This window comes from Herpailurus yagouaroundi, unplaced genomic scaffold (genome assembly GCF_014898765.1).
Source record: "Herpailurus yagouaroundi ecotype Mexico unplaced genomic scaffold, PumYag 67569, whole genome shotgun sequence".
Taxonomy (NCBI): Eukaryota; Metazoa; Chordata; class Mammalia; order Carnivora; family Felidae; genus Herpailurus; species Herpailurus yagouaroundi.
Window position 1 is genome coordinate 4,092,982 of NW_024420375.1, and position 21,524 is coordinate 4,114,505.

General features: G+C 36.5%; 1 protein-coding gene across 7 annotated transcripts in view; it reads right to left on the reverse strand.

Moving 5' to 3' along the window:
* The window catches only part of HDAC8 (histone deacetylase 8), a 226,833-nt gene that overhangs the window by 66,558 nt on the left and 138,751 nt on the right, over positions 1-21,524 (reverse strand). Inside the window, exon 11 of one of the 7 annotated variants that reach the window (XM_040467756.1) lies at positions 1,753-1,785. The exons of the other annotated variants lie outside the window; for them this stretch is intronic. Within the exon in view, the coding sequence (XP_040323690.1) occupies positions 1,768-1,785 (18 nt within the window). The 3' untranslated portion in view covers positions 1,753-1,767. Of the gene's footprint in view, positions 1-1,752; positions 1,786-21,524 lie in introns of those variants that run through there. 7 annotated transcript variants of the gene reach the window in all.

The window sequence follows — 21,524 nt, forward strand, 5'->3', positions numbered from 1 at the left end:
CAGTCTCCTCTGCAGTTCTTCAAAGGAGTACTGCTTTATTCTCACAAGGGGCCTTCACACAGGGTGCTTCCTCAACCAGGAAAGCTCTTCTTCCAGGCTCTCTGCCTAGTGGCCTCCACCTGGCCTTCAGAGCTCAACATTAATTTCACTGCAGTCTTCCTGATGCTTCCCCAGATTAGGGCACCTTTCCATATCATATACTTTCAACTTCCTCTACTACTACTTGGTAGCACTCATCTTGGTTGTATTCAAATAATTAATTTGGTCATTGAATTGCTTAATGCTGTCCCCTGACTAAAATGTAAGCACTTAAGTGCAGGATTCATGTCAGCCTTTTAACTATTGAATTCTTGAGTGTGTGCAACAGAGTAAGCACACACTACTTGTATGAATGAATGAGTGAATGAGTCTATTGCAATGGTCCAGGCAAGAGCTGATGTAGGTATAAATCAAAGCAGTGACACTATGGTGACTAGAATACAAGTTATAACTTGTTTCCCCCCCAAAAGCTTTAATGACTATATTATACACTACATATTTTATTTTTTAATTTATTTTTAAAAAAATGTTTATTTTTGAGAGGCAGGGAGGGAAGGGCACAGAGAGAGGGGGGCAGAAGATCCGAAGTGCATTCCGTGCTGACTACAGAGAGCCAAATGCAGGGCTTGAACTCACAAACCATGAGATCATGGCCTGAGCTGAAGTTGGATGCCCAAACCACTTGAGCCATCCAGGTGCCCCTGTATTATGTATTTTAAAATGTTAGCAGTGTCAGCAAAAAAATTTAATTAAGGAAAGAAAAGTCATCTTCTCATGGCCATTACATGAGAAGTTAGACAGTGCTATGGACTGAATTGTGTCCTCCCTCAAATTCATATGTCTAACCTGTCGTGTGACTGTACTTGGAGATGGGGTCTTTGGAAGATAATAAGGTTTATATGATGAGGTCATGAAGGTGAGGTCCTCATGATGGGATTAGTAATGTTATAAGAAGAAACATCAGAGAGCTTGCTCACTCTCTCTCTGTCTCCCTTTCATGTGAAGACAGAGAGAGAAGGCAGCCCTATACTAGCCAGGAAGAAAACTTTCACCAGAAACTGATCATGCTGACATCTTGACCTTAGACTTGTAGCCTTCAGAACTGTGAGAAAATAAATTTCTGTTGTTTAAGCTAACCAGTTTATGGTATTTTGTTATGGAAGCCCAAGATGACTAATACATTTAGTTTTGGCTACAGATTATTGCTTGTTTATGTACTGTCTTGTGTAATTTTTTCTAATTGTTTTTTTTGGGTATAGCTTCTGCCTACCCACTAGGCTAAAAGTTCCTAGAAGTCATAGATCATGCCCTTTAAATCATCAGAAGCCCCTAGGATCAAATAGGGCACATAGTGGTAGTCAGTAAATTCTTATAGAAGGAACGGATACAACTGATCATGGAGCCATGCTGGGTGCTCATAGCTACAAAGGATATTGAGACTCTAGAATTGGTGTCAGCATTGTCACAGATGTCCTAAGTGTCTCTAGACAAACTAGGATATTTCCTTCTTTCTATCCATTTGTTTCTCCAGATGTGGTGTTTCTTCCCTCCCTGATGGAGTTTTGGTGAGTGTTAAATATAATCCAGTATTTTCAGAACATTTGTTAGGAAGAAGAAAGACTAGGTTTTTGAGTCAGAAAGACCTAGGTTCAAAATATAGCCTTGTCACTTACTAATGCTGACTGGAGCACTGACCTTGTGCGAGGTGCTTCATACACATTGACTGATTCAATCTTCACAGCCACCCTGCAAAGTGCATATGAGGATCACTGTTTTAGGAATGAGAAAATAGAGCTTCTGAGACACTGGGTAAATTACCCAAGGTCCCACTGATAGAAGAATTCCAAACTGTTTTGCTCAAAGTCCATGTTCTCTCTATCATGCTACAGGCTCCAAAAGAGGATAAAGGTTAACATCTAGAAAGAATAAGTTCTAATGGATTTCACAAGACTCCATTCATCAGGGACAAAAGTTCTTGCCTTCCTTTGGGGAAACAGAAAGCTGCCATCCTAATATTTAAGCAATGTAAGGGCAGTTTGAATCAGATTTTCCAAAGGGACCATGACCTCAAAGAGATTATAAACCATTTTACTAGGTTGAGGGTACCATGGGTGCTGTCTTCTTTACTTCTGTATTCTTAGAACCTGCCACTGTGCCTGGCTCTAAGAGGCAGTCAATAATTATTTGTAAAAAGAATTTACCCAGTGAAATGCAGGGGCTGAAAGATAGTACATTCTGTGGCCGGGTGTGGTGGCCTTTATTTATTTATTTATTTATTTATTTATTTATTTATTTATCTATTTATGTATTAAAAAATTAAAAAAGTGTTTATTTTTGAGAGAGAGAGAGAGAGAGAGACAGAGAGAGAGACAAAGAGACAGAGAGACAGAGTGTGAGTGGGGGAGGGGCAGAGAGAGGGAGACACAGAATCTGAAGCAGGCTCCAGGCTCTGAGCTGTCAACACAGAGCCCTACGTGGGGCTCATGCTCACTATAGGGAGATGGTGACCTGAGCTGAAGTTGGACGTTTAACTGACTGAGCCACCCAGGAGCCCCTCTTGTGGCCTTTAGAAAGGTATAGCTATAGAGTTTAGGCCTGAAAGAGCCAGTCATGTAGCTGCCACAGTTTGGAACTGAAGAAGTTTATTTCTGATACATTTTAGATTCACAATGAAACAAGATTCCCTGGTGGGAATTTTCCCAAAGACTGGATCCAAAAATGCAATGAAAGGGTTACAAGTGTCCTTGCATATGATTTGCAAATGGTTTATGTCTACCTACATTCTCTGTCATCTATTCCCTAGTGATATTCAAGGCAAAAATTTTTTTACTGCCCCAAAGGTTATTGCATAATTTATAAAAATAGTAAAAATTTATCTTTTCTTTCTTAACAACAACAAAAAGAATAGGCAATACCATGTCATGCTGTCAAGGCCGTTCAATGCAGACTCTATTATTATTGCCATACAAAGTGTTTGATCAATCATATTTAGGTTCTACTATAAAAATAAAAATGTGAGGTGTACTCATCTATATTAGCCAGTATCACTAAAGTTCCCAGGACGCCAACCCCTATTTCATCAACATGGGGACTATCCTGTTCAAATGGCACTTTTTAAAAATTTCAATTATATAGAGGCTTTCAGAGTAGAAACCAGTGTTACTGAGGATTTAAAGCAAGGGCAGTTGTCCTTCCTTGTAAACACAATTAAGGTCCAGTGGCAGAGACATACTTCTTGAGAGTAGAGGAAGCTGGGGTGACAGAGAGCAGAACTGTGAACATTCATTTCTAAGTCATAGGCAGAAGTTTTGCTTTGTAAGCTGATCCTTGATAGAGTAGTAATTTATAAATGGAAAGAGATATGGGATTCATCATTCAGCAAGCATTTATTGAGAGCCTGCTATGTGCAAGACACCAGATAAGCATCACAGCTTAATAAGGAGAACTTTCAAATCTATCAGGTCTCTTATCATCATTGCCTTAAAATATCATGTCCTATATTTAAAAAGGGCAATGTAATCATGAGAGAAAAATCCAAACTCAACATTAGGACAACTTATATTTGTTCTCTCAAGTGATAGTAAGAAGAGCTTTCCAACATGCTTTAATGAGCTTTTGCAAATGCTGTTCCTTCTGCTTGGAATTCTCTTTCCTTCTATCCTGTCTGCCTGGTGAAATCTTACCCATCCTTTAGGATACAGCTCAAATATCATCTCCTTTGTGAGCCTTTCTGATGCCCTTCTGAGAGAATTAATCATTCATTTCCCTACACTCACAAAGCTCTTCACAAGAAACCTTTAGTCTCACACCCAATTGCAATTTTTTTCTTTCTCACACTTTACTCTGAGCTCTATAAGTCAGGAAACACCTCTGATTCATCTTGGTATCCCCAGCTATATCTATATCTATATCTATATCTATATCTATATCTATATCTATATCTATCTATCTATATATCAGTAGTCAGTAAATTATTAGTGAAATTCCTCGACCACTTCAAAAAAATAGATCTAGTAACATGTTACAGAGAATGTTATAGAAACCTAACAAGGCTTTGTACACAGAATGTGCTTAATGAAGGTTTGCTGACTTTGTAGTAAAAATGGCACTTCTCTTAGGTAAAGACTATAGATAGCAATTCTTGCTAGCCCCTTCATGGCATCAGCCCTACACAGACAGACATCCTTGTGATGTTTCAGGCAGTGAATGGTACACGTGCCCAAAACCATCACCCCAACTGGCTTGCCAGAGGGCATAAAATGTCTCATTATTATCCACTTCTTGGGGTTAAGGCATTTGTTACAGAAGTACTCTAAAGACAGGAAAAATACATCAGAAGCCACCAAAAATACTGCACCATTCATGCCTCTCTCCTTCCAACCACAATCTGTAGTCTAGAGAGAATTCAGAACACATGAACAGGTCCTTAAAAAAGTCAATATCGAGCACAATTTAGATTGTATCTTATAATTACAGTAGACAATCCCTGTCAGCTCAGAGTTACAAATTTTGGTGTTTGCAAAGTCTTGTGAAGCACAAATCTAAAGAAGGTAAAAAGATGGGTGAGCGTTAGCATTTTCTTTGTATCAAAGCACTAAAAAATTATAAACTTTGGCTCTTAATCATAGGCATTTGCAGAATCCTACTATCTTTTTCTGGTTGCCAGACAGAAAAATTCTTTTTCTGTTCTGAAAAGGGATGTGTAGAAGAAAACCTATTTTGTACCTTGAAGGTTCTACATTCATGGGAAATACACCTATCTCATACACTTTCAGTATGGAATCACCAAATACTTTTTTTTTTGGCCAACGCAGGTACAGAATGGTCATTTACTCCCTTGTTAGCTGGAAACCAGTTAGATATAAACACAAGATTCCCTAAGCATTCTAGTTAAGAGTAATTGAGATGATCCTTCCCTAATTTTCAAAATCAGGATTTTTTTTGACTCATCAATTACTTAGGGAGTTTTTATTCAGTGTCAGTTTAACAAATTAGATAGAATGTCAAAGCTAAAATCTGTTGAACATAGCTGGAACAAATAAGACTAGTCTTACTTTCAAATCATTGTTAGTGCTATTTGAACAGTAAAACAATCAAGAGTCCAGAGATAAGCAAAGTTCCTCAGCACAACCCTCTTCTATCTCTGTTAGCTTGGAGAGGGATGGGTGAAAGAAGAACAATGCCAACACAAATGGAATTGTACAGTGAAGAAAGAAAAGGAGGGCCAGAACAGTGGGTAAAAAGTTAACTTACTTCACTTAGACCACCATATTAAAACCAGATGTGTCGAAAATGTTGGATGAGAAAAACTGTTGTTACTGATAGCATGAACCAACCCTTTGTACTCTCCTTCCAAGATAGTATCATTACAGGGTGCAAGAAGTGTCATTTTGTTTCATTTCACATGTAGCACATTCTCAACAAGTTGAACCGTTTCTAATCGTATGTAATTAGATAGGTCTTGCTACGTCCCTCAGTTGAAGGATTTTATGAGCTGCCTTGTTCTGTATCCCTTTGGGGACAGTTTCTTTGGGGTTGGAAACTATCACTTGCTAACATTTCTTCGCTTCTGGCACCTGTCAGCTGGATGGGCTCTGGGAAAAGGAGAATGGGGAGGGAAGGAGTGCAAAGTTCCTTCTCCCCTATGCCCTGGTATTAGAGCCATCTTTGTCTCTACGTAGGGATTACTCTGTTCTGGAAAGTGCTATTAAGTACACCCTCAAAATAAGCAATGGGCATATGGATGAATGGGAAGATGAAGTTCTTGTTTCTTCATTTAATTTATCACAAATTTCAAATTGTTTTGTTTATTAAAAGTAGAGCCTGGGTGAGGTGCTAGCCAGAGATGGATGTCCTTTAACACAGTCCAAGGATGGAAAGTGGATGTGGTTTGGCTCTTTGATCTTGCTGTCCAGTCACTCTGGGCAGAGCCCACCACTGTATGCAGTGGCTATGGCACAACTGCCTTCTCCTCATTTCAGGGCAGAGTCATGAGGAGTCATGAGATATTTGACACCTCAATCAAAGTCTACATAAACACGAGGGCTTTTACTTCAACGCAGAGTATGCAATAATAGTATGTTGAAATTTAGAGTTTTTCCTTCAAAAAGTCTTTAAAGCTATCCCCTGTACACAAAAACTTTCTTAGGGTCATTCCTTGACCATTCTGTGATGTCTTTGTGAGGTTGCTGACTGGCAAATGCACTTCATGTGTAGACTGGGGAATCCAAAATTAAGGCCGATTTATGCTTCCATTCTTTGGGACTTGTGCACGATTGATTATATGTAGTGCCTAACCTCTCATCACAAAATTCTGTGGTTTTTATCCAATAATGAGAAAAGACAACTGAAGGAGTGCAGTATACAACAAAAATGGATGAGTGACCGGGCCATCTGACATCCCCTAGTACTTTACAGTTTATAAATTGCTTTCAGAGTGGTTCTTTCATGGATAGGCAGTGTACACTCCTATTTCACCAAAGCAACTGGACTGCAGAAATAAGAGCCAGGGTGCTGGCACAGTCATGGAGGCCCTGGATTTCTCACGCTGGGGGTGGGGCAGTGTGTGGGTAAGCACTTTGCCTTCCAGGAATAGTACTTCTCTGCGACTCTTCTGTAGACTGATTGGAACAGAGATTAAGTTTAGGGTTCTCTTTGCATTCCATTTAGCAGTTTGCTCATGCTTTCACTGCAGATCGGGCTCAAGAATTCCTCTGCCAGCTGAGAATCTGAATGTTGCTTTGGCTGTAAGACAGTATCTTATTTATTCACATAAATCCCCTTCTCTTCTTGTCCCTGATTATTTTCATCCTAAAATGGAAAGGGGGGCAAATTATGTGGGCATTTGGGGACTGGACTGCAGCCACCTTTGGCAATCTTTATTAATCTTTGAGATTCTCACCAGCATTGACTAAACAACAGTGACTCACCCAGAGTAACACATAGTCTCTCTTTCCTTTAGGAAAGCAGATCCTGAAAAGTGCTGCTAAGAAAAACAAACAAAAAAAAACCCCCTATAGTTCAAGGGAAAGAAAATGTGCTAAGAGCAAAATATTGCTTTAAACAAGCCTAGAAGACTTCGAAGAAGGAGAGGGTGACCGTCTGCAAGTGATGAGAAGGTGGCTTGTATATTTTGCATTTCCTTTCCAGTTCCAAATTTGAGACTTAAACATCTTTTGACCAAAGGAAGTTATGACAGGAGGAAGTTAGGTTGCCTTAGCCCCAACTCACAGCTTGAAACTTCCCAGGAGCTCAGAGAGCTTTGCAGCTCAGCACCCCTGGCCAGAGGGGTGGAAGGGAGACCAACAGTGGGAAGGAATAAAAGTGAGAAGCAGCTGGCACATGCACTGCCAGGCCCTCCACTCATTGTAGCCAGCTGTATAGACAGCTGTCTCTTTAATTTAACCCTTGGTCTATTTATCCCAAATGACAAAGCTCATTTTGCTTACGTAAGCCTCTTTTGGTAGAGATAGTGGTTGTTTAAGGCAGAAAAAGATGTAGAGGTAGTAAGGGAGGTTATGTGGGGACAACTTGACAAAAACATTTTTTCCCCATGAAAACATGCACACGAGGCAGGAAGACTAAGGAGGGCTGTGTACAAAGAGATATAAACCTCTGTAATCAAAGGCAGTCTGGAGGAGGGAGGACAGGCTCTACAGGCTTGGGGACAATTTTGCTTCTACTTCTATTTATAGTCTCAAGGCTAATTGTGTAAATAGGAGTTTCTTAGTCAAGAATGGCCATTTGTACATGCACGTGGGTTCGTTTTTCCATACTACTAAGAGCCAAATCAGCAATACTTTCAGCAACTCTAATCGATAGAGAGGAGCTTAATTATTCACCAACCTGAAGACTAGGAGGGTAGCTATGCACACTGTTTTCCCCTTAGGTGGACTTACAGTTGCAGACTTTGAGTGTTTAGACTGGCAGCAACTGTAAAGTACATTCTAGTTAAACCCTGAAGAGGACTGGGGAGGAATTTGAGTCTGGAGAAGGGAAGTGAATTGCCTAGGGTCACATGAGTTCATGAAGATGCCATTAGAAAGCAACCTGGTCTCTCTTTCACTGGCCCCGTTTTCTGTCCACCCTCCAACTTCCCCACTTCAGAGACCCCCAAATGTACCTGATGTGGCTAAGTCTGTGTTTTTCTCCTGGCTATTTCAGTTGCTATTCCATGACAATGTTGGCAGACTCAGTGACTAAGCACACTCTTGATCACAAGAGAGGGAGTGCTTATTCCCATACTCCTGACCGAATGGAGGAAAAGCCATACTGACATTTGCATCCCGCCTTTGGCTCCATGGCTCACAGGATGAGAAGATCAGGGAGAACAAAGTTAACACTGTGGCTGTGAACAGATGCAGCTGTTTAGATGAGAGTCTTTCTCTCTATTACAGGTTCTAGACCAAAAGTTTCAGAGGGAGAGAATTCTTCTCTATTCTTCATTTAAAGCATGATGCAGTTGATGCATACAGAATGCTTAATATATAGAAATTGTATTTGTATGCAATTTCCACATGAAGAATATTTAATATATAAGTCATGAAACATAATAATGGAATAAACACCCTGTGAACCCACCATCCATCTCAACAGAATATTACCTAGTCCCATTGCAGATCCCTGCATACTTTTTTCTGGCCCACCACCCCATCTTTCCCCAGAGGTACCCACTATCATGAACTTCCAAAAGTCACTCCCTTGCATTTCTTCGTAGTCTTCCTTTTTTTTTTTTTAAAGTTTATTTATTTTGAAAGAGAGAGAGACAGCATAAGTAGGTTAGGGGCAGAGAGAAGGAGCGACAGAATCCCAAGCAGACTCCACGAGATCAGCATAGAGCCTGATGCAGGGCTTGAACCCACAAACTGAGATCATGACCTGAGCCAAGATTAAGACTCAGTTGCTTAACCGACTGAACCACCCAGGTGTCCTTTCTAGTCTTCCTACATATACAAGTAACTCTAAACAGTATACTCTTTAATTTTGTTTGGTTTTGAACTCTAAATATTGGTATCACACTCAACTTTTCTGCAATTTTGCTTTTATTCAAAATTGTCTCTAAGAACCTTTCATGTTATCTGCGGCAGTAGTTCACTCATTTTCACTGGTGTCTAGTATTTCATTCTACCACAACAAAGACATACTGCTATTAATGAACATCTGTTGTTTTCTAAGGTTTTTTGTTTTGTTTTTGCTATTCTTATCAACATGGCTATAAACTTTCTTTATAATACACTTGCCCAAGTTTCTCCAAGGCCTATCTCTAGGAGTGGAACCAATGAGTTGTAAAATATACACATGTACAAATTTGTTAGATAATGCCACAACTCACTTCTAAAATAAACTGCTTGGAGCCTAGCTCCTCACAATCCCCAGTAAAGAGTTTTGTGATCAAATAAGTTCAAGAAATTCAGATATTGTATTCTCTCCTTGAATAAGTTTAGGAATATGTGAAGAAATTTGCATTTGAAAAACTTTGAGAATTCCAGCAGTCAGAAACCATGTAACATTGTTTGACTCAGTCTTTCTGAATTTTATTTGACCTTTAAATGTTATACTATTAAAATGCTGAAGAGGCATACTTTGGGCATCAATTCTTTAAATACTTTCTAAAATTCTGTTGTTCTGAGTTTTATGAATATTTACATTTCACCACTGAGTTGATGGCAATATTAAAAAATTGATATTTTTAGTTAATATAGCACTAATTTGATGTTTTACCACTTTAATTTCACTCTCTCATGTACTGAATATCTTCTATCTCAGAAATGAATGTGAATAGCATTGAAGCAATAAACAAACTCTGGTCTTCAACAACAAAAATAACAAAAGATAATGTCACAACTGTTTCCCAAATTGGTTGCCAAACATACACTCCTGCCAGAAGTATAAGTGTTCTACATCCTCACTAACACTTAGTATTGTTTATGTTATTTTTTCAATCTGGTGGATTAAAATGGACTTTTGTTTTGGTTTTCTTTGGGTCATCCATTGTGGTTTTAATTTGCATTTCCTTGATTACTAATGAGGTGAACATCTTTTCTGAATGATTTCCTCTTCTGTGAAAGCCTTGTTCTTATCTTTTGTCCATCTTTCTCCTGGATTTTTTTTCTATGTATTGGTATTTAAAGTTTATATATTTCAAATATTAGTGCATTGCCAGTTATATGAGTGCTATTTGTGTAGCTCTACTTTGTGTCTTGTCTTTTCACCTTATGATTTATTGGTAAACAGAGGCACTTCATTTTTTTTTTTAATTTTTTTTTCAACGTTTATTTATTTTTCGGACAGAGAGAGACAGAGCATGAACGGGGGAGGGGCAGAGAGAGAGAGGCAGACACAGAATCGGAAACAGGCTCCAGGCTCTGAGCCATCAGCCCAGAGCCTGACGCGGGGCTCGAACTCCCGGACTGCGAGATCGTGACCTGGCTGAAGTCGGACGCTTAACCGACTGCGCCACCCAGGCACCCCAAAGGCACTTCATTTTAATGTAATTAAATGTATTACTCTTTTCCTTTAAGGTTGGTGTTTTTTACATTTCTTTACAGAAATTCTTCCCTACCCCAAGATCACAGAGAAATTTTCCTATAGCAGTGTTTCTTTGTGAGTGGGGAGGTTACTGGCATATGGGGCAGGACAATTATTCTTTATGGGAAGCTGGCTCTCACATTGCAGGGCGCTTAGCATCTCTGAACCCTGGGTGCTAAATGCCTTTAGTATTTGGCATCATTTCCATCATCATAACAACCCCAAACACTCCTATACATTTTCAAATGTTCCCTGAATGGAGGTACTGCCAGCTGAGAACCCTCAAGCTATATTTTCTTCTAAAAGTTTAAAGTATGTAATACACTCAGAATTGATTTTTGTGTTTGATGTAAGGTGGGAATCTAATTTTATTATTTCTTTGTGGATAACCATTTTCCTCAACGTCAGTTATTAAATAGTTAACCCTTTCCCCATTGATCTGTGATGCTACCTGTCCTACATTAAATATCCAAATAGGTATAGGTCTATTTTTGAGTTTTCTATTCTGTTCTCTTACTATTTTCAAACCTCTGTCCTAATACTACACTCTTTTAAGTACTACAGCTGTATTAGAAATCTTAATATCTAACAGAATCAGTTTTTCTACTTTGCGGCTCTTCAAGAGTGCCTTGGCTTTTCTTTGCACTGCCATATAAATTTTAGAACCAGATTGTCAAATTCCATGAAAAATCCTGTTGGGATTTTGACTGGAATCACACTGACTATGGTTGATTCAGGGACAAAGGATATCTTTATAATAATGAGTAGCTGTATCTGTGAAGAGGACACAGCTCTGCATATCAATACTTTTATAATTTCCTCCATAAAGGATCTCTGGCACATCTTTTATTAGGTTTTCTTCATAGACTACTTATATTTTTAGTGCTACAGTATCTTTTTAAAAATTGCATTTTTGGTTCTTGTTGTTGGCATATAGAAATGAGACTTATCTTTCTACATTTTCTCTGAAATGTACTCCAATCAGACTTTTCCACTTAGCTCCATCAAAACTGCTCTTGGCAAGGTCACCAATAACTGCACGGTTGCTAAATTCAATGGTCAAATCTCAGTCCTCATCTCCCTCGGTTTCTCACCAGCATATAACACAGTTGATCACTACTTCCTCCTTAAAACACTTTCTTCACTTTGCTTCCAGGACAACACACACTTTTGAATTTCTTCTTACCTCACTGGTTATTCTGTCTTCTATGCTTGTTCTTTCTCATTTCCCCAACACTTCATACACACACACACACACACACACACACACACACACACACACGAACGACTGATGTACACGTACACACACACACACACACACACACACACAGACACACACACACACAAATAAGATATACATATTCCTTTGACCTACTTCAATTCAACATGTCCAAACTGAACTCTAACTCATTACCTGAAACTGTGCCTCCCACAGTCTTCTCTATCTCAGTTGCTCACTCCCATTATTAAGTTGCTCAGAGCAAAATCTTCGAGTCCTTGCTTTCTCTCACACCACTCACAATATGTCAGGAAATCCTTCTCATTCTACCTTCAAAATATATATTCATTTCACATCTCATAATCTACATTGATACCAGACTAGTGCAAGCCATCATTATTTTTTCAATAAAAACAGCTTTATTGAGATATAATCTACATACAATATAATTCACCCATTCAATGCCTTTTGGTATATTCACAGGGTTTTGTGACCATTGCTACAAATTTTATATTTTTGTTCCCCCTAAAGAAACTAGCATTCATTAGCAGTCACTCTTCATCCCTCACGTCATGTTGCCTTAGGCAAACACTAACTTACTTTTTGTCTTTTTTTATTAAAAAAATTTTTTTAACGTTTATTCATTTTTGAGAGACAGAGAGAGACAGAGTATGAGCGGGGAAGGGGCAGAGAGAGAGGGAGATACAGAATCTGAAGCAGGCTCCAGGTTCTGAGCTGTCAGCACAGAGCCTGACACGGGTCTCGAACTCACGAATTGCGAGATCATGACCTGAGCCAGAGTCGGACTCTCAACTGACTGAGCCACCCAGATGCCCCTCTCTTTGTCTTTACAGATTTGTCTATTCTGAACATTTCACATGGAGTCATATAATCTGTGGTCTTTACTTCAGGTACTTTATTCATCTTTATTGTGAAATAATATTACACTGTATGTATAGACATTTTATTTATACATGGATCAGTTGATGGACATTTGGGCTGTTTCCACTTTTTGACTAATATGAATTAGGCTGCTACAAACATTTGTGTACAATTTTTGTGTGTGTGTGGACATAGGATTTCATTGGGTATATACCTAGAAATAGAATTGTTGAGTCATAGGTAACTTTATGTTTAATCTTTTCAGGAACTACCAGCATGTTTTCCAAAGCAGCTGCACCATTTTACATTCCCACTGGTAGTGTATGGGCTCCATTTCTTCACATCTTTGTTGCCACTTGTTATTATCTGTCATTTTTACTGTTGCCATCCTAGTGGGAATGAAGTGGTCTCTTATTGTGGTTTGGATTTGCAGTTCTATAAGGACTAATGTTGAACATCTTTTCATGTCCTTGCTGGTCATTTGTATATCTTTTTGCATCTTCTTATCTGAATCCTTTGCCTATTTTTAAATTGAATTATTTGTCTTTTACTATTGAGTTGTAAGAGTTTTTGTTTTTTATATATTCCTGATGCATGTCCTATGTCAGATATATGATTCACAATATTTTCTCCCATTCTAGGAGTTGTCTTCCCATTTACTTGAAGATATCACTTGTAGCAGAGAAAAATTTTAATTTTTGATGAGGCCCAATTTATCTATTTTTTCTTTTGTTGCTTATGTTTTGGTGTTGTATCTAAGAAACTATTGCCTAATACAAGGTCATGAAGATTTACACCAATGTTTTCTTCTAAGAGTTTTATAGTTTTAGCTCTTGCATTTAGATCTTTGACACATTTGGAATTGTTTTTTTACATGTGATGTGAGGTAGAAGTCCAACTTCATTCTTTTGCATGTGGATAACCAGTGGTCTCAACACCATTTCTGTAATTTCTGAAAAGACTATTTTTTCCTGCACTGATTTGTGTTGGCAATCTTGTCAAAAATCAATTAACCATAAATATGAAGGTTTATTTATGGACTCTCCATTTTATTCCATTGATCCATATCTATCCTTATGCCACTACTGCACTGTTTTGATTACTTCAGCTTTCAGTTTTGAAATCTGAAATCATTACCTCATAAAATTGTTAGGAAATGTTACTTCTTTTTTATTTCTTGCAAGAGTTTGAAAGGATTGCTCTTGATTTTTCTTTAAACATTTGGTAGAATTCACCAGTGAAACCATTTGGTCCTGAACCTTTCTTTGGTAGGAGGTTTTTGATTACTAATCCAATCTGTTTAATTGTTATAAATCTATGCAGATTTTCTATTTCTTCAGTTTGGTTGTTTGTGCCTTCTAGGAATTTTCCCATTTCATGTAGGTTATGTGATTTGTTGGCATATAATTATTCATACCATTCCTCTTATAGTTACCAACATTTTTTCTTGTGATGAGGACTTTTAAGATCTACTGTCTTAGAAACTTTCAAATATGTAATACAGTATTAACTATAGTCTCCATGCTGTAAATTACATCTCCATGACTTAGGCATTTATGTTATAATTGGAAATTTGTAACTTTGGATCCCCTGCACCAATTTTGCTCACCCTCCTCCTCCTTTGGCAACCACCAATCTGTTCTTTGAGTTTTTTTTTTTTTATTAAGATTTCATGTATAAGTGAGATCAAATGGTATTTGTCTTCCTCTGACTTATTTCACTTAGTATAATGCCCTCAAGGTCCATCCATATTGTTGCAAATGGCAAGATTTCATTCTTTTTAATGGGTGAATAGTATTTCAGCATATGCACATGCATGAGTGTATGTGTATGTGTGGAAACAACCTAACTGCCCATTGATGGATGAATGTATAAAGAATATGTGATACATATGTTCAATTTAGTGTATTCATTTTCTTTGGATAAATACTGAGAAGACTACCCATGAATTGCTGGATCAAATCATAGTTCTATTTTAAAAAAAATTTTTGTTAACATTTATTCATTTTTGAGAGAGGCAGAGCATGAATGGGGGAAGGGCAGAGAGAGAGAGAGAGGAGACACAGAAACTGAAGCAGGCTGTAGGCTCTGAGCTGTCAGCACAGAGCCCGATGTGGTACTCGAACCCACAAACTGTGAGATCATGACCTGAGCCAAAGGCGGACACTTGACCAACTGAGCTACCCAGGCACCCCATCAAATTGTAGTTCTATTTTTAATTTGAGAAACATCCATGTTGTTTTCCAAAGTGTTTGCACCAATTTCCATTTCCACCAAGAGTGCACAAGGGTTTCCTTTTCTCCACATTGTCTCCAACACTTGTTATTTCTTGTCTTTTTGATAATAGACATTCTGACAGATATGAGGTGGTATTTCATTGTGGTTTTGATTTGCATTTACCTGATAATTAGTAATGTTGAGTACCTTTTTTGTACCTATTGGCCATGTGTATGTCTTCTTTGGAAAAATGTCTATTCAGATTCTCTGCCTAGTTTTGAATCAAAAAAAATTTTTTTTGCTATTGAATTATGATCCCTTTTATTTCTGTAAAATTTGCTTTCATTTATGAATTTAATATAGTAATTTGATCTTGTCTCTTTTCTCCTAGTCCATGTACCTAAAGGTTTGTCAACTTTGTCAATATTTTCATAAAACAACTTCTGGTTTCATTGATTTTCTCCATTTTTTCCCAATTCCCTATTTCATTTACTACCTCTTTAGTCTTTTTGTTATTTATTTATTATTTATTTTTAATTTTATTATTAATTATTATTATTTTTTAGGTAGGCTTTATGCCCAGTGTAAATACCCATGCAGAGCTTGAACTCACAACCCTGAGATCAAGAACTGAGCTGAGAACAAGAGTTGGATGCTTAGCCATCTGAGCCACCCAGGTGCCCATCTAGTCTTTTTAATATCCTTTCTTCTGCTTGATTTGGGTTTAGTTTGCTCTTTTTTGGGTTTCATAAGGTGAAAGGTTAGGTTGTTGGCTTGAGATCTTTCTTTTTAACATAAGGGTTTATAGCTACAAATTTCCCTCTGAGCACTGCTTTAGCTGCATCCCAGAAGTTTTGGTCTGTTGATTCCTCATTTTCACTCATCTCAGAGTATTTTCTAATTTCTCTTGTAATTTCTTCTTTGACCCATTGGTTTTTTAGGTTTGTTAATGTTAGTATTCTTTAATTTCCACATATTTGTGAATTTCCAAATTTCCTTCTGTTATTGATTTCTACTTTCATTCCATTGTGGTCAGAAAACAAACCTTGTAGAATTTTGTTCCTTCTAGGCTTTATGACCTAGCTTATGGTCTATTCCAGAGACTAATCCATGTACACATGAGAAGAATGTGTATTCTTCTATTTTTCAGTGGAGTGGTCTTAGATGCATGTCAGGTCTAGTTTAGTGTTGTTGAAGTCTTTTATTTCCTTTATCTTTGCCTAGTTATTCTATCCATAATTGAAACTGAATATGGGATTCTCAAATTATTATTGTTTGTCTATTTCTCCCTTCCACTCTATACAAGTACTACTTCATGCATTCTGGGGTTTTGTTAGGTGCATATGTGTTTATAATTGTATCTTCCTGACAGATTGAACTTTTCATCATTATGAAATGTTCTTCATCTCTAGTAATTTTTTGTTATAAAGTCTATTTTTTGATGTTAGTTTCACCACTCCAGCTTTTATATGGTGGTTGTTTGCATGGTGTATCATTTTCCATCCTTTTATTTTCAAACATTTTGTATCTTTGAGTGAAAGGTGTGCTTCCTGCAGACAGCATATTGTTGGATCTTGTCTATTTTTAATTCAGTCTGATAATATCTGTCTTTTGACTGAATGTTTAATTCACTCACATTTAGTATTATTGATATGTTTGAATTTACATTGCCATTTTGCTTTTGTTTTCTATGTCACATGTCTTTTTGGTTTTTGCTATCTTCCTTTGTATGGGTAAGTATTTTCTTATGTAAACTTTTGATTCCTTTCATGATTTTTAAATTCTTTATTTTTGCATTATTTTCTTAGTGGTTTCTCTAAGGGCTTATAATATATATCTTATTAGAATCTACCTCAGATTTATACTTAGTTCGAGTGAAATAAAGACATTTTATTTTATCTTTTTTGAAAAATAGACATTTTAGGTAGCTTCATTGCCTCCCCCTCTTTTTAATATTTTCATTATGCATACATATATATCTGTATATGTTACAAATCCAACAATATACTGTTGTAATTATTACTGTATATAATTTTGTCTTTTAAAAAGGCTGATAGAAGAAAGGAAAACAAATATATATTTTAAGTGTTTATTAATATTCTTATTTACTCTTCTGGTTCTTTTCATTTCTTCCTGTGGATCTAAGTTACTATCTAGTGTCATTTTCTTATTCCAACACAGCTTTGTTCCCATCCTCTTCCTTTATTCTGTTATTGTCAAATATATTCTATTTCTGTATATTATAATCCCCACACTTTTATGCAATTGCTTTTAAATCAGTCAAGAGAGGAAAGGAGAAGAAACATGCAATTATACTGTCTTTTCTAATTACCCACATAATTACTTTTGCCACCTTTCGTGTTTTTCATATGGATTCACATTACTGTTTGACATCACTTGCTTCTATCCTAAAGAATTTCACTAGTATTTCTTTTAAGAAAGGTATGCTAGCAATGAATTCTCTCATTTGTTGTTTTTCTTCCATTTGGGAATGTCTTTATTTCACCTTTATTATTGCTAGATATATAATTTTTGGTGGTTTTTGAAAAAATTTCAACAGTTTGACTTCCTGCTTCCTTGCCTCCATTGTTCCTCAAAGGAAGTCAGTTATTAATCTTATTGGGGTTCCCTTGTATGTGATGAGTCTTTTTTTTCTCTTCCTGCTTTCATATTTTCTCTTTGTCTTTCAACACTTTACTGTGATGGCTCTGGATATGATCTCTTTGTCTTAGAATTATTTGAGTTTCTTGGGTATGTAGATTGATGTTTTCATCAAATTTGAGAGGTTTTCATCAATTATTTCTTTGAATATCTTTTTCTGTCCTTTTTGTGCTCTCTTCTCTTTCTAGTACTACTATTGTATGTTGATGCACTCACTTATATCCCCCATTTCTCTGAGGGTCTGTTCATCTTCATTTTTTTCTCTGTTTTTCAGATTATATAATTTCTATTGATATATCTTCAAGTTCACTGATTCATTCTTCTGCCAACTCAAATCTACTGTAGACTTCCTTCTAGCAAATTTTTCATTTGTTATACTCTTCAACTCCAGAGTATTCATTTGGTTCTCTTCTTTTTTTATAACTTCCATCTCTTTATTGATAACCTATATTTGTTGAAACATTGTCATCCTTTATTTCCTTCCTTTATTTCTTTAAGCATGGTTACCTTTAGTGCTTCAAACATACTTATAAGAACTGCTTTGAAATCTTTGTCTGCTAAGTGCACTGCCTGAACCTCTTCAAAGAGCATTTTTATTGCTTGTCTTTTTTTTTTTTTTTAATCTGTGTATGGGTCACATTTTCCTGTTTTTTTTTCATGTCTTGTAATTTTTTTTGTTGAAACCTGGACATTTGAGATAACATACAGTAGGAACTCTGGGGTACAGATTCCCCACTTTGCCCTAGGAGTGGTGGTTGTTAATTGATTAGTTATTTGTTTAATAACTTGTGTGAACTTTGTGAAGTTTAACCTCCCTGCAGTGTGAAGATTCTGATGTGTGTGCTCAGATTTTCTTTCTTGTTTTTATCTTTTAGCCTGACTACCCTGGGTTGGCACAAGCTACTATTGCCAAGGTTGTGCTTAAGCCTCATAAACTAGTTAGATTTTTAACCATCAGATCTTTGTGATTTGGAGGCTGCCATCACAGTTCAGGGAGTTTATATTTTTTGCTCCCTGTTTAACCAGGGGCTACCAGAATAAAAATTGAAGTTCTTAAAGTAGTCTACATGGCCTAACACTATCTGACTCCCTGTTAAATCTCTGACCTCATCAATATGCCCTTGTGTGGTTTTGGTATTAAGGTTATACCAGTCCCACAGAATGAGCTTGGAAATGCTCCTTTTTTTCTACTCTTTGGAATAATTTTCATAATATTGGAATTATTTCTTTTTTGAATATTTGATAAAACCATCTAGACTTAGTAGTTCTCCTTGTGGGAATATTTTAATCACTGGCTGAATTTATTTAATGGTTATATAACCACTCATGTATTCTATTTCTTTTTTAATCAGTTTTGGTAGTTAATTTTTTCTAGTTATTTGTTCATTTGGTCTACATTTTAAAAATTGTTGACATGAAGTGGCTCAAATTATTTGCTTGCTAAAGTTTTAAACTACTACATATGTAAGAATGTCACCCTTTTCTAATAATGTTTATGTGGACCTTATTTTTCTTTTTTCCTTGATCAATATTTCCTCAGGTTTGTCAATTTATTTATCTTTTAAAATAACTAATTCCTGGTTTTGATAATATTTTCTACATTGTTTTCTACTGTTTTGAAAAGTTTATTTATTTATTTTGAGAGAGGGAGAGGAGAGAGAGAGAGAGCACATCCATGAGCAGGGGAGAGTCAGAGAGAGAGGGAGAGAGCCTGTCAGTAAGGAGCCTGACACGGGGCTCAATCCCATGAACCATGAGATCATGACCTGAGCCAAAATCAAGAGTCAGATGCTTAACTGACTGAGCCACCCAGGTGCCCCTACATTGTTTTCTATCTTAATACATTTTTCTTTTGTGTCTACGCTTTCCTTTCTTCTGCTTTCTTTGGATTTATTCTGTTGTTCTTTATTGAATTTCTTAAGTTGAATGCTAAGGTCATTAGCTTTCAGCCTTTCTTCTTTTTTAATATATGCACTTAAGGCTATAAACATTATTCTAACCACTACTTTAGGTGCAATGTATAAGCTCATTTTGAAATATTTTCTACTTCCCACTAAGATTTCTTTTTTGACCCAAAGGATTATATAAAAATGTGTTTTTAAATTTCCAAAACTGTATTTTAAGGAAGAACTTTATATTTAAATTTATTTATATTGCCTTATTTTGTGCCATGGGTTCCACTTTTGCTGTGTTTTTTTCCCTGTTTGAATTAACTGATTTTTTTCCTCAGTCCATTTTTCCACTTCTATTAGAAAGATATTCATTCTTTTTCTATTCTTTTAGTGGCTACCCTTGAAATTAAAACATGTTTAATTCAATAAAATCTAGAGTTAAGATATTCACTCTCTTTGCAAGGAGACCCTTAGAATGCTGTGATTCTAATCTTCAACAACATGACTTCCTATTGTGAAGGCTTTAACTTCTGTGTTTTTTATCTTCTTTTAATCCCACAAATTATAAATTACTAATATTACCCTACATGTTTCACTTTTTTCTTTCTACTTAAAATTTCTTCTTGTATCTCAGAACTTCTTTTTGAATAATTTTCCTTGTTTAGTAACAAATGGTGATAAGCTCTTTCAAAATTATATATTAAAATGTTTTCATGTTGCCTTTCTCCTCCAAAGATAGTTTCACAGAATATATGATTCTAAGATAAAAATTATTTTCTCTAAGCACTTTCAACATTTTAACTTGGTTTTCATTGTTGCTATTAGTATAATTGTTGTTCTTTTGTACATGATTGATCTTTTCTTTCTAGTAAGTTTTAATTTTTATCTTTGTCTCTGCTGTTCTTCAGTCAACTCTGATGCATGTAAATATAATTTTCTTTTTGCTTATCCTGCTTGGAATTTCTTAGTCTTCTTGAACCTACAGATTGTTGTTTTTTGAAAATTCTGGAAAGTTTTCAGATATGATTTATTTGAAAATTTCTCCTTCCGTTTATATTATTTCCTTTTAGAATTCTAAAGAGGTTAATGTTGGACCTTCTAGCTCTACCTTCTGTATTTCTTAACCACGAATATTTTCCATCTCTTTGTATCTCTGTGCTATATTCTGTGATTTCTTCAGATCCATTTTCCAATTTCCTAATTTGTCTTCAACTGATGCATAGCCTTCATTGAGGTTTCTAAAGTCAATTATATTTTTCATTTCTATGTATTATATTTTGTTATTTTTCAAACCTAGCTGGTTATTTTTTATAGTCTCTTGCTCTTTGCTCTTTTATTTCTTTAAATGTGTTTAACATATGTATTTTATATTCTGTATATAGTTTCAATATCTAAAATCTGTGTGGGTCTGGTTATGTTTTATCTTTTTTTCCCTTTTGATTTCTCCTCACTGGTAGTTGATTTTTTGTGTAAATTGTGACTCAATTGTGAAGTGGTGGTTGTCAGAACTCTCTGTCGGATTTCCATGAGGCCTGGGAGTAAGGGTATTTTCTCCCATGAAAGATTTTCATTTGATTTTTCTTGGTGCTCGAGGTATCACAGACTTAGGTCCACTTTAAATTAAAAATTTTGGCTTGTGGCTTTTTAGACTATTCATATGGTATATATTTAGGCTCCAAACTCAGGTGCCACAGAACCTCAGGAAGGTATGTTTTTATTTTTAATTCCACCCAAGGCTAATACTTAGATAAAAAACTTTCCTTATAGTCTATTCCTTCCCTCCAGCACTAGACCTGTACTGGCAAATCACTAGCCATATGTAACTATTACATCCAAATTAAGTGAGGGGCACCTGGGTGGCGCAGTCGGTTAAGCGTCCGACTTCAGCCAGGTCACGATCTCGCGGTCCGTGAGTTCGAGCCCCGCGTCGGGCTCTGGGCTGATGGCTCAGAGCCTGGAACCTGTTTCCAATTCTGTGTCTCCCTCTCTCTCTGCCCCTCCCCCGTTCATGCTCTGTCTCTCTCTGTCCCAAAAATAAATAAACGTTGGAAAAAAAAATCCAAATTAACTGAAATAAAATAAAAATT